This window comes from Carassius auratus, chromosome 8 (assembly GCF_003368295.1).
Source record: "Carassius auratus strain Wakin chromosome 8, ASM336829v1, whole genome shotgun sequence".
NCBI lineage: Eukaryota > Metazoa > Chordata > Actinopteri > Cypriniformes > Cyprinidae > Carassius > Carassius auratus.
Window position 1 is genome coordinate 12,852,012 of NC_039250.1, and position 14,030 is coordinate 12,866,041.

A 14,030-nucleotide genomic window follows, 5' to 3' on the forward strand; every position below is an offset into this window, starting at 1 on the left:
ATGACGATTAAATAAATATAAAAAATAACAAATAAATGATCAAAACATGAAGTTACATTCAAATACAGAATTACACACATTTAAAGTCTGATTAAAACACAATAAAACTGCAGATACTCCAATTTATATGGGGAACATCTAATGCACCAAAAAAGAAATACTTAATACATTGAGACCACATTGAAAAAAGTAATAGTTTAGGATACATTGAGAAAAAGGTACCGGTGAACGGGCTTTTTCCTGTCCTGTTGCCCAGTGGGATCATAAAGTTTTATGAGCTGGTCAGGGGTAGGGTTACAACCCATGGTTCTTTTTGAGAACATTCATGCTTAAAACATTTCCCATTTACAATTCAGCAACTTTAACCATTTACACAGGATTAACCATTTTTATGCAATACACAAACCTATTCAAAATACATCTTTTTAATAAAATGACGAAGGTAAAGAACGTTAAGAAAGGTTTGTTTGTGTGTATGTGCTTATGTGTGTTGTGGAATGTGTTTCGTTTCTTCATGTGCAAAGTCAAGTCACCATTGATCTTCCTAAATCCAGTCAAAAAACCATGGATCTACCAGAGCCTCTCCACGTCTCTGCTGAAAACGCATCAATCCCACTGTGGTGGCCTTCGGTGCCGCCCTGGTGGGCTCCTGTCCTGACCGCACGGCTGTGGTGTTCTTCTGCGCTGCCCTGGTGGGCTTCTGTCTCGACCACATGGCTGTAGTGGTCTTCTGTCTCGACTGCACGGTTGTGGTTGTCTTCTGTGCAGCCCTGGGAGGCTTCTGTTTCGACCGCAGAGATGTGGTGGTCTTCTGCGCCGCCCTGGTGGGATTCTGTCTCGACCGCATGGAAGTGGTGGTCTTCTGCGCCGTCCTGGTGGGTTTCTGTCTCAACTTCATGGCTACAGTTTGACCTTGCTCCACCCTGGATTCATGCCCTTTCGGCTTGCCCCTGGGCCCCTGAATTTTCATTTCTCTCATGGCCTTATGTTATGTTGTTGTTTTTATTTTTTGCACTTCCTGTCTCTGTTTCCCTCTGTTGCCTGGCCCTCCCCCACTCCCCCTGGTCCTCCGCCGGTCCACCTCCCTCCTGGTCTCTGTGTTCCTTGGTTTGTTCTTGTGTTCGGGTGGAGCATCTGGTAGCTGTTCCATAGAGGAGGGGGTAATGTCACGGTGTCTGGTCTATGTTTCCCTGGGTATCCACTAGTGGTCTCACTTCCCCATAGGCACCTCACCGCAGGCACTACAATTCCCGCAAGGCCTTGTCCCTTCATCACAGTAATTGCACTCCTGTTAATTGCACTCAGGTGTCTTCACTTCATATTCATTACCCTGACTTTTTTAACCGGTCTGTTTGTTTCATGGAGTCCTTACTTTCCATCACCTGGACCAAAGCAGATTTTTTTTTTTTTTTACTATAATAGAAAATGCAAAAAGGGATCCCAAAATAATTTGGAACCAAATGAAAAAACTTGTAGGACAGGACACAAAAACTAAACGACTTTTAGAAATTAAGATAAATGGAAAAATTATAAATAACACAATCAAAGTTGCCGATGGCTTCAATATTATTTTTTTTTTATTAAATCAGTATCCACTATTGTCCAAAGCTTACCATCTAAAAATCTAAATATTTGTCTGATAAATAACAGGCAGTTTTCAACAGGCCTATGTGAATATACCTAATATTATGTGATATATTACATAATACAGTGGAGGGGCCAAGGAGACGAAGGAGCTGATAGAACAGCTTCTAAACAACTTCATGTAGGCAATGGACACAATGGGAATCATGCTCTTTGACAAGGACAGGATGGAAGAGATCTTCCACAGCAGACACAGCAGCGCCACAACGACTGCATGCAGGACCCACCAGGTGTGCAGTTGTACAGGAAGATAGGGCAGGTGACTAAAGGGGAGGTCATTCTGCCCCAGTATCGTTGTGCATGTTGCTTAACATCCTTCCACCTGCACCTAAACCGCTTTGTGTCAGATTTGCATTTTTCCTAAACAATGTGAGTTGTTTGTTCATGTGTTTTCCATGGTGCTAACTTCTTTCTGCTTGCTTTTTCAGGAACAAGATCAAGTGACCTTCATTTTCAGATGTACTCGGTGGAAGGGCTTGTGTGGTTGCTGCCATTGAAGGTGGAGGCAGAAAGGATATCTGCTATGGTGGCCAACTGCAACAGTACGCCAACATCTTGAGCCAGCTTTTTATGGACCTTTATTTGCATTGTGAGTGTGTGTTTGTTTGTGGTTTTGTGTGTAAAAATAAAAACAAAAATGCAAAATTCTTAAAAAAAAAAAATGTCCTCCTTTCTTCTGTCAGCTATTTTTATTGGCTGAATAATTTGTGACATATCTGACAGGCCTGCGAATGAAACTGTGCACAAAAACACCACAGTAAATAAAAGGCAATAACGAGCAATGTGCGTTCACACAAATAACCGTTCATTTTTATGCTTCTATATTTCAATCAGGACCACTTCCGTCAAGTATATTTAATGACAATTATAATTGCATACAGTTATTGTTGGCGGTGTGGTTATGTTCTGGGCAACACTCCACACGCCTGTCCATGCAGCCATGCTTGGACAGAGCGGAGAGAGCAGCAAGACAAACCCCCCTGGGGTACAGAACAGAACCATTATAAGCATACATAATTACAATTCACAATTACATGAGTTGTAAACAAAATGTCATAGAGACTGCTTCCAATGAAGACACTGTAAAGAAAGAACAAGTGAAATCAGATTACAGGTTCATTTGGCGGAGTTGGGGTTGGAGGAGGGAGTTAATTGCAAGCAGCAATGCGATGGAGAGACACTGAATAATAAAAAATTTAAATAGACCGCAGGTCATAGGTGTGAAGACTGGATTGGTACACGTCAGGAACAGCTGACTGTCAGCTGATGCAAGCATGACTAACATGACCTGACTGAACTAACGCGATGCTCGATGTGCTGACAGACACTTATTACTTTGTTTTAAGGCTGAACGATTTGGGAAAATAATCTAATTGCGATTTTTTTTCCCAATATTGCGATTGCGATTTAATATGCGATTTGTTTTGTAAAGATTTTTTTTATGCTCTTTTTTCCCCAACAAAACGTAATGAATTATTTAAATATGACCAACACAATATTAGATGCATTTAGTGTGAAATGTTCTTTCCCATAGGCTGGGCCTATTTGTTATAATTAAATTAAAACATGTATGACTTGAAATAAATGACATTTTTATTGAACTGCTCGTTACAGAAACATCTATGGCTTTGCCACTGTGCATTTCAATAATTTAAACAAAGGTATGCGCACTTTGTAAACACTGTGTGCAAAATTTACAGTCTGAAGAAAAAATAATTAAAAATAATAATTATCTTACTGCTCCAAAGTCAGTAACATTTCACACAACTGCAACAGCATTTGCTTTGAAAATATTTAGTAAAATCAAAATAAATAAAGTTATAAATAAAAAAATGGAGAAATGCACTTTTAAATTAGACAAAAACTATTTGAATATTATAATTTGGAATAGATCAACCTCACTTATCAAGTACACAACAATAACACACCACACAGACTAAAGTTCACTACGAGTATGGCACTGCCAGCTATAATGATCCAACAGTTTTGTTCTAAGTGGCTCACAGGTTTTTTTGCTAAGAAAACCAGAATATTGACTTTTGCTGGCTTCAAGGATGAGCGAGTGCAAGTCACAATATTCCCTCCTGTGCTAAAAAGACGCTCTGAGGGAGCGCTTGTGGCAGGTACACAAAGATACTTGCGGGCCATGATGCACAACTGTGGGTAGCTGATCTTGTGCACCCTCCACCAAGCCAAGGTATCATCTTCTCCATCAATGGTAGGAGTCATCAGGTAATTGTTTAACTCTGCCTCTGTGACATCTTCAACAGGCAAAGAAGGAGAGGCTGCACTGGTCTTGAAAAAACTGCCAAGAGACCTCTTCGCCTTTTCCCCCAAGGGCTGTGCACTTTGAGGCATCTGAACAGTTTCAGTACGAGACCTCTTCTCCTATTAGATAAAAACAACAGCCATTAGTTTTCCAGTTAGATTTTACAGAAAAATTTTGTTTTTGTGAAATACATAATTATCATTTACCCGATGATATGTACGCTGTGCTAAGTCTACCATCTCTGTCTTCAGTCGGGTCTTGATAGCAGGGATGTTGTCAGTACTGATGTACTGTATTTTGAACCTAGGGTCCAGGAAACAGGCAACATCCAAAAGCTCCTGGATGTTTGGGTCTCCATATTTATTATTGAGGTATGCTAGGACTTGGGTTTTTATTGATTTAGTCAGGTCAGTGTCCTCAGCATCTTCAGCCAGGACTGATGTGGCAAAAAGGTGAAGAACTGGCTTGAGGTAGGAGATGCTCACATACTCCTCTCCAGAAAGAGCATCAGTAAGTTCCAGTAGAGGATGCAGTGCCTTGTGAATCGACTCCAACACATCAATATCTTGCCAGGTTGGGATGAGGGAGCGTGCATATCGATCTCCAGACAATACCTGAGAAATGGCTTTGGCCTGTTCAAGCACTCTAGCAATCATCATTTCTTTAGATCCTCATCTTGTTGGGCACTCCGTTATGAGGTTGTGCTCAGGGAGTTTGAGCTCCCTCTGTGCCTCCATCAGTGCTGCCTTCTTCTTCCAACTGTGGGAAAAGTGTCCCACCAGCTTCCTGCACAGTGCTGTTGCCCTTGACACTCTGTCATCTTTGAGTGCATTTTCTGAAAGAAATAGAAAGTAGTGTATTACACACAATTAAATTTGAGTTTTGTGATTCAAGGCTATCACTATTACACACTCACATTCTCTGTCATTCTAAAATGCACACATCCACACCCCTGTCCTCTCTCTCTCTCTCTCTCTCTCTCACACACACACACACACACACGCACACACACACACACACACACACACACTTTTTGTGTTTATTTAGAACATGTAAAAAAACAAAAACAAACAAAAAAACAAAAATGCAGGTGGCCATTCCACAACAGACATAAAATCAAAACATAATATTTCAATTTACATATTAGAAAAGGAGTGGGAGGAAATATTAATTTAATGAATCCCCAACTACACATAATTTATATATTTGTATCCAGCTTATTACTAATCGACGCATCTCTCTCTTTTGCGCGCACGCACACACACACACACACACACACACACACACACACACTCACACACACACACACGCGACATAACTTACCAATGGCAAGATGTAATCTGTGCCCAAAACACTGGAGCCTCGTCCATTCATTAAGCCGCGCAGCCAGAACCATATTTGACGCGTTGTCCGTCGTGATGCAGACGTGATTCTCCTCGTGGAGATCCCAGCTGACAAGCCCTTCTCTCAGGCCGGCTGCAATATTTTCCCCTGTGTGGTCGTCTGGGAAGTAGGTAGTTTGTAGGCAGCGAGCTCTGAGGTTGAAATCTTCATCAATAAAATGGACGGTAAGACTCTGGTAAAGCTCAGCTGTGCGGCTTGACCACATATCTGTAGTGCTAGCAAAAAACTCCACCGTTTTAACCTCCGCGGCGACTTTCTCTTTACACTTTTTGTACAGCTCCGGTATGGCAGTCTGACTGAAGTATGTACGGGAGGGTATATTGTACCGTTTATCAAGCGTATGTGTCAATGCCACGAATCCAGGCTTGGTCACCGTGCTGAGAGGCATCATATCTTTGGCTATGAACTCGGTTATTGCCCGAGTGATTTCCCCGTGCCGTTTTGAATTACGTTCATACGGAGTGACACTTTCGAACATTTCGGTCAGTGATCCCTGTCTTGAGGTATTTGGCCTGTCTGGCGCACTGGTGCTCGGCATTTTGGTCATACAACTGTCATACATTGATTTGTGGTATTTTTTTAAGTGCTGAAACAAGTTTGTAGTGTTACCCCGTGAAGTCGCAACGGGAGCACGGCATGCTCTGCATAACACCTGAAGCTGTGCAGCATCTTCTTTTTTGAAACCAAAATAGTTCCACACCACCGACGTGCTGTTCCTCTTTGAGATTAAAGTCGCAGCTGTGTCAGTTACTGACTGTTCCGTCGAGGCAGAGGCCATTGCGCTACAGGTTAAAGATGAACTGACAGGATGAAAAGTTGTTGCAGCCGAGTTCTCCGCTCTTTCGCTCGCGTCACGTGCCCACCTCAAATCGCGCACGTTGCGATTAAAAAATCGCATTTTCTCATATCGCGATATTATCGCAAATGCAATTAATCGTTCAGCCTTACTTTGTTTGAATGTTTCTTTGGTGCAGCATGGCACTGAGTTGTTAGAAAAGAAATGCGTAGTTACATCATTGCTTGATTACGCCAGGAACCGAAGATTGAGATTTTTGAACTGGTTCAATGAACCGAATTGTCTGAAAAGAACCGGTTCGCAGAAATGAATCGGAGTCGGACTTTGCATCACTATTACAGAGAAGATTGAGCAGGATCCGCCAAGAGCGATCTTTGGTTCTAATTGTTTCAAATGTTCTAATTTACGTGCACGCTGATTGGCCCGTCGGGATGTTCCAAGTTGCACCACAATTGGTCCTGATGCAAAGCTCCCCATTTTGGTAACATACTTTGGTAACTGTAAGTACTTTAAGCGATGTACGTCGTGTCAATCAGCTATGTAAATTTACGAGTAATTTAAGATGCAAATTGCTGATGTAAGAAATCTGTTTTCTGTAAAAGTTGAAGTGTCGCTTTTTTCCGTTAAGGTGTTATGAATTATTTTTGGTAAATACAGTAAATACCTTCTTACCTGCTCTTTAATGGGATTACATTTGTAGTTTAATAAAAGAATACCACGCTTTTGTACATTACATAACCTGTTTTGTTATTATTTATTATCAGCCTTCAGTTGGATTGTTTTGGAAACAGTAAGGTAGGAGGTGTACTGCACCTTCTGGTCGTGCGGGCTAAAGTGGCTTTCTTAGTCCTTTTTCTGCATTTAGTACAATTTTATGACATCTTTTTACACTTGGCTTTTTTGTACATTACATAACCTGTTTTGTTATTATGCATTATCAGCCTTCAGATGGATAGTTTTGGAAACAGTAAGGTAGGAGGTGTACTAGACCTTCTGCTCGTGCGGGCTAAAGTGGCTTTCTTTGTCCTTTTTCAGCTTTTAGTAAAATTTTACTATGCTTTTAACACTATGGCTTCTTTCCAACACCGCTGCGATTTTTGCACCCTGCTCACCTTTGCGCATTTGTCTTTTTATCAACGCACATTTATATTTGTCATTTCATGGTTTCCTAACTAACATCTAGCAGCAGTAGTAGTAATTGTAATAGTAAGTAACACTGACGACATCACTTCTATGTATCGCATTTACTTTTTTCTTTTATGCCACGCTGCTGATGTGACTCAACCATCCAGTCAGCTAGAACCTCTGCACTCTGCAACGAGAACTGCTGCACCAGAACAGCAGCCTCTGTCCACAGAAGAAGTAACTAAAATGCTCAAATGGTTAAATGATCAAAAATCAGCAGCAGAAAAAAAACAACATTTCTTTTTTTCTTCCCCTTTCAGCTATTGCTACCTGAAGGCTGGAGACAGACCCTACCCAAAGAGCAGCATTTGTGGGTCAGCAAGGCTCTTTTCACCAGAGACAAGTCTGGGAGGCTGGCGCTGACCAAAAACCAGCGTCTCTGGTGGCATCCTCCTGGGCCCCGTCCTCTGTATACACAGCCTCCTTCATCACCTTACAGCTTCTATCATGCCAGGCTTTTCCTGTGGATCCCTTACCGCTTGTGGTCATACCGGCTCCTGTGCTCACAGCCCAACTGTCGCCATCTTGGCTTCCCACTGACAGCGTGTGGGATGTACAAGACTGTCAGGAGGGTCTTGGATGTCAGTGGCTGGTACTTCATGGCTACAGAGTATCTTGAATGCCGGTCCTGCAAAAAAAACTGGCAGGCTGGTCACAGGATACTCTGAACCAGCTCGATCCTGTCCACAGGGAAATGTTTCCTGCGGTGTTGACCTACAGGTTGGCACACTGTTTTATTGTAAGTTTTAACATGAGAAAATGTCTTTCATGCTCTTCTGATATTGATCTGTTGTCTTTATTTATTTATTTTTATCATGCAGGCTGTCGTGTGATAAGGAGATTGTGAGGTGGATGCGTGGCGCTCATTGGGGAACAGTGCAACTTCTGTGCACCGGAGCCTATGCGTCAGGCACAGAGAGCATTGGATTGCCCAAACAACCTATTTCCTCTCTGTGATTTGGAAATTCCCAGACCATGACACAGACCCTAGCAGTCTCGCTAACCAGCTGCCTCAGATGGTACCTGTGCCTTGTCCGGGATGGCTGCTGTCAGTTTATGCCAAAGACGTACTGACACGGCTGCCGGAACTAAAGGCCAGGGTGACCTCTATCTATGGAACCATCCTGAAAATGGATTCCACTAAAAGGGTAAGGTAACATCACCATTAGTAGAGATAGGTGTAGGCTACATCACCCTTTTTTCTGTTACAAAATTAGAATTTTTGTAATGTAAACTGACAGGTCCATCCACTTTAATTCTTTTCATCCTATTTCAGGTCACTAAGAAACTGGCTGGTGAGGCTGCTGGCACAGCGGCATGAGTTTGGGCAGGTCCTCATGTGTGTCCTCACTGAGGCAGAGGGTGACGGTTTGCTTCCCATGTGCTCTAGACTTGTGGAGCGGTACCGTAGAGCTGGAGAAGCTCCTCCCCAAGTCCTCTATGTGGACCATGACTGTTGCTCTGCCACTGGGAAAGGAAAGGCGGCAGCAATGTTTGGTGAGTGGGACCAGCTGCTTGTCAGGCTGGACGTGTGGCATTTCATGCGGAGGTTTGCAGAAGGAGTGACCATGGACAGCCACCCGCTTTATGGCCCCTTCATGAAACGCTTCACCACTTGCATCTTTGAATGGGATGCTTCGGATGTGGAGAGGGTAAAGGAGGCCAAGCGGTCGACAGGCTGCCAGCCTACCCCTAAAGAACTGGCAAAGCATTGCTGCCGCCGCACTCGAGGGGCCCAGGAGACTGAGCAGCTCACTGAGAAGCTGTTTATAGACTTTGATGGGGCTACGGACACAATGGGCATCAAGCTCCTTGACCAGGAGAGGATGCGGGAGATCTGGCGGACCGAGCAACGTCACATGCAGTTTATACAGGACCCACCAGGTGTACAGCTGTACAGGAAGATGGGACAGGTGACCAAGGATGGGGTCATTCTACCCGTGTACCGCTGTGCACGTGGCTCAACATCCCTGGAGTCGTTCCACCTGCACCTGAATCGCTTCGTGCCAGGTTTGCATTACTCAAAAATAGCGTTTGTTGTTTATTTGTGTGTTTGCACTCTAGTTGTGTTTTTTTTTTCATCGTGATTATTTCTGAATTTGAATTTAGGTACAAGTGCAAATGCGTTGCATTTTCAAATGTACCTGTTGGAAGGACTGGTGCAGTGGAACGAGGCACGTGGGGTCGCTGCAGTTGAAGGTGCCAGCAGGGAGGAGATCTGTTATGGTGGCCAGCTGCTGCAGTACTGTAATGTACTGAGCCAGCAGCTTCTGGGTCTGAAACTGGCTCAGGATTACACTAGCCCCGGCGAATACACAGATATTTTTCACACAGACATTCTACTTTAGTTGTATTTCACCCATGTGTTATCAAAACATCAAAACATGTGATGCACTCTGTATTTCTACAGGAGAGCTCCTTGGTGTGGAATATTTGTATTCCCAAAGCAGAAGATCGTTTGAGGAGGACTTAGGTGTAGATCCTGATATTCCAGATGGGATTCGGGATGAAGACCTGCAGGGTGATATGGAGGGGGATGAGGGGTTTGAGGATCTGTGCCTTGATGAGTCCACTGAATTTTTGGAACTCGAGGGCAATGACCTGCAGCCCCCTCAGGAACAGACAGTGGCCCTACAACCTACTGATCAGCCCTCATCATCATCAGCAGCCGAGTCTTCCAGTCCTGCCTTGTCCACTCAGAGCCATGTAAATGATTACACATAAACACACTGTGTACACTGAGACTTTATGGTGTGTGTGATGTTGATATTTCATTTGGGGATTATTTTGTAATAATGAGTGGCTGACTGACTGAAAAAATCCTTTAATTTTGGTAAATTTATTTGGCATTGATAACAGAGCAGTTTATTAATTTATTTTAATGTACAGATGGAGAGTGTGGGACCAGATGGCCAAGCTGGTTATGACCACGTCATTAGGCTGGCCGACAGTCTGGTTGACCTGCGCCATCAGGGGTTTGTCACTCAGAGTAAGTTGGATGAGATTGTTGTGCTGTGGAACAACCTGTCAGATCATGACAAGGGCACTCTCATCTATCCCCCCCCCCCCCCCCCCCCCACCGTGACAGAGTCCTGAAGGGTCGCTTCAAGGTCAGCCATTCAAAGACCAATGTGATCCCTGGGACTGAAAGTCTGAAGAGGTATTGGTTTCTGTTTTTTTGTTTCTTACTTTGTTAGTTATTTTCATTCGATTCTCTTGAAAGTTCTTTGTATCTTGGATATAATCATAACCAGTCTCAAGACCAATATTATCCACTTGTTTGACCGCAAGCTGTTAAATAGTCTGATTAACTGTACTTTCCTCCTTTTTCACTTTGCAGATTCTTCCTTGGTGAAGGTGGACCAGCTCAGTGGCCCAGCACAAGCCAAGTAGTGGAAGCCATCTGCCTGGGTCTCTGCCGAATTTACCCTGCCGGTCAGACCATCGCTGGAGTCTGGATAAACTGATGGGCTGCCATCCTAAGGGATTACAGAATGATCCGAGATATAGTCCTGGGCAGCCCGGAATCATGGCCCAGACAAAATTAAAGCTGTTTGAGCTAAACCAGCTCACTATCTCTCAGTGGTAGGTTCAGTAATTAATTGTTTATTAATGTTTTTGCATCTGTTTTCATATTCATAATTATTTTTACACGCAAATACTTATTTATGTATTTTCTGTGTTTAGGCAAAATGCCCGAATAAAGAGTCAGGAGAGGGAGGTCTTGCAGCAGGACATTGAGCCTTTCACTGCTCCTTTGGTGGCCCCTGAACAGCTCCCACCGGTACTGCCAAAACTACCGGAAGCAATCCAGAATGGTCACTCATCCTTTGAGTTTAAAATACCACAGGATGCTTCCGGACAGGCAGCACCACATTCTCGAGGCCAGCTTCCTCAAGTGGGTTTGACACCAGCACCTCAAGTCCCTCCTGCCACTTCTGCCTCTCATCAGCTGCAGCTTAAGGTTTGGCCGCTAGGAAGAGGAAATTACCTCAGCAGTTCCTTTGCCAAAAGTGTTGGCAGCCTAAAACTAAAGAATTTGGCCACAGCCAGTTCAGGGGTGTCCACTTTTGTGCAAAGGTTTCTGGGAAGTCTGTGGCACAGTGGATGGAGGAAGTCGAGAGGAGAGACAAAATAATCGAAGAAACAGTTATTATATTGTTAAGATTTTGTTTTGTTAAAATGTTAAAATCAGCTTGTTTAGTTCCTAAAAAAATATTTGTGTTTTGAACGAACTGGGTGAGTAGATTGTTAAATGAGCCATTTACAAAGTTTTGTGTGAGTAATCACTTGCTTTATTTCTGAAGTTACCAGACGTTTCTTTTGATTGGCTCTGTCAATACATTTTGAAAGACTGTCACCTACTGGTTGTAGTAGTTTCCCATTTAAAGGTAGTCCATAAAATAATCTTTTTTTTTCAGCATTTCATATATATTTCATGTATTTGGCATTTCATATTGAAGACTTCACATATCAAATAAATACTCATTATTTATGCAGTTGTAATTGCAGTGTCACTTAAAGTGCTGCTTCTGTGCCAATTCTGGAGTTCTAAAATGTATTTTGCTAACATTGATTTCATTTGATTAATAAAAAAAGTTGTATCAAACTGTTTTTATTTTATTAAATGTACAGTACTAACATACAACATAAATGTAAACATTTTCTGTATTCCATTGTATTGAAAAAAAAAAAAAAACGAAATGGACAATTGAATATATAAATTATTTTTTATATTCAAAATTGTACAGAATTCAAGTACCATATTTTTCGGACTATAAGTCCCACCTAAGTATAAGTCGCATCAGTCTAAAAATACGTCATGACGAGAAAAAAAAACATATATAAGTCGCACTGGAATATAAGTCCGAAGACATTACCGTCTACAACCGCGAGAGGCTGTAGACGGTAATTTTTGCTATTGTTTCACTTCTCTTGGTTCATGCCAAATTAATTTTGATAAATAAGTCGCACCTGACTATAAGTCACAGGACCAGCCAAACTATGAAAAGTGCGACTTATAGTCCGGAAAATACGGTAATTAAATTCATATTGTTTCTTATTGTTTTATTATTATTATTTTTTTTTCAGAATCAGAATCATGCAGCCCTAACTGGTGCCCAAAGCCACACAGTTAACCCTGCCACCAGCAAGTCGCAGCCCACCATCGACAGCCTCTGAGAAATCCAAGAAATTAAATTCTTAATGCAGTGTTAATGCTTAGTACACTGAGAAGAGTTTCAATTTGCCTGACTTCATTACTATACAGATGAAGTACATGCATGACACATTTTAATTAGTTGCTTCATGACTGTTCTTGAGTTTTTCAAAGAGCCAGTTATTCAATCTCATTAAAAAAAAATTCTGATGACAATTTGGTCTGTTTCATTTATCTCTTAGTATCTCTGACATTTTGCTTCATTTTGTAGATAGGGTCACAGGGTTTTGTGGTCCAGGGTCACAAATGACTAAAGCTGATGGAGTAGGAGTTGTGGAAACGCAAATGGACCGGACACATGGAGTAGATAAAAACACAGCATCATCATCCCCAAAGATTTTAGGTTAGTTTGAATATTAACCTGATTGATGTATGTTGCTTTTTGTGTTTGAACAAACTCACTTCAGAAAGTTGAATCTTCATGAATTTCTTTGTTCTCAAAATAAAATAAAAAATCTTTTAAAAAATACCCTGGTCCCTGTTGACTCCAATAGTGACTCCAAAAAGGTGTTTTTTGTTTTGTTTTCATAGTATGGAAGTCCTGGGGGCACTGAAACTTTTTGTTTACCAGTATTTTTTCCAAATATAAGTTTGCATTCAACGGCAGAAGAAAACTCATAGAGGTTTAGAACAACAACAACAACAACATAACTTTATTTTTATTTATTTTTCTTAATAACTGTCATGAAAAAGGTATTGATTCTCTGTGTGATATGCTAGATCCACAAGGAAATGCTTTTTTATATCAGTCTAAATGTAATTTTCCTGTTGTCCATAAGGAATTTCTTACAATGATAAAAGTTTTCCAGAACAGTCTTGCTCATTTATTGAGATGTCATTTATCATTTGTAAAGGTTGTAAGAGTGAACAGGAATTGATGACCCTAAATGTAGTAATACAATTATAAGGAATGTGCTTGTTTAAATAAATAAATATATACACACACACACACACACACACACACACATACATGGAAATATTTTAGAAAAAATGCTGCTGAATGCAAATGCATGCTATATATAACAATAGTAGCTGGAATGAGGGACAGCTGGTTTTGATAAGCATCCTGGAACAAACATTGGTTGACCCTGCGAAAACGGTTAACATATGAAAAATCAGCTTAAACAACCAGCCAAAACTGTACAGATCATTAGGCCTTTCAATGATTAATTAAACAAAACCCACCATCAGAAAATTAAAACACTTTAAACAAAACAAGAACTGGTCCAGCGGCAAGGCAGGCACCTTAAAGGTTTAAACAATTGACTCGATGAGGAAAGACATTCTTGATCTACGAAAACAATTTTTTTTTTGTTGTTGTTGTTTTGTTTTTGTTTGTATGAGAGCAAGTGCACATAGGAGTGTCAGGGCTTTTTATGTCACATCACAGCCTACAGATCTAGTTGAACCTGTGGATGAATGAAAACAAAATAGGCGTTATATCTTATTTAACAGTAGAAAAATAGCAACACGTCAGCAGACATAGTCAATATAATACGTAATCGTCATAGTGT

General features: G+C 41.5%; 1 protein-coding gene across 2 annotated transcripts; it reads right to left on the bottom strand.

Moving 5' to 3' along the window:
• Nucleotides 1-3,357: 3,357 nt before the first annotated feature.
• Nucleotides 3,358-5,367, bottom strand: LOC113107316 (zinc finger BED domain-containing protein 1-like). 2 transcript variants are annotated; one of them, XM_026269738.1, is made up of 3 exons: nt 5,237-5,367; nt 4,120-4,748; nt 3,358-4,032 (listed from the first exon to the last, which is right to left on the bottom strand). In XM_026269738.1, exons 2-3 carry the CDS (start codon nt 4,570-4,572, stop codon nt 3,550-3,552), a joined length of 936 nt encoding a protein of 311 aa, XP_026125523.1. In that variant the 5' UTR covers nt 4,573-4,748; nt 5,237-5,367; the 3' UTR covers nt 3,358-3,549. The 2 variants fall into 2 exon arrangements, with proteins under 2 accessions (XP_026125523.1, XP_026125524.1); XM_026269739.1 differs by lacking the exon at nt 5,237-5,367 and having other exon boundaries at nt 4,120-5,218.
• Nucleotides 5,368-14,030: the final 8,663 nt, after the last annotated feature.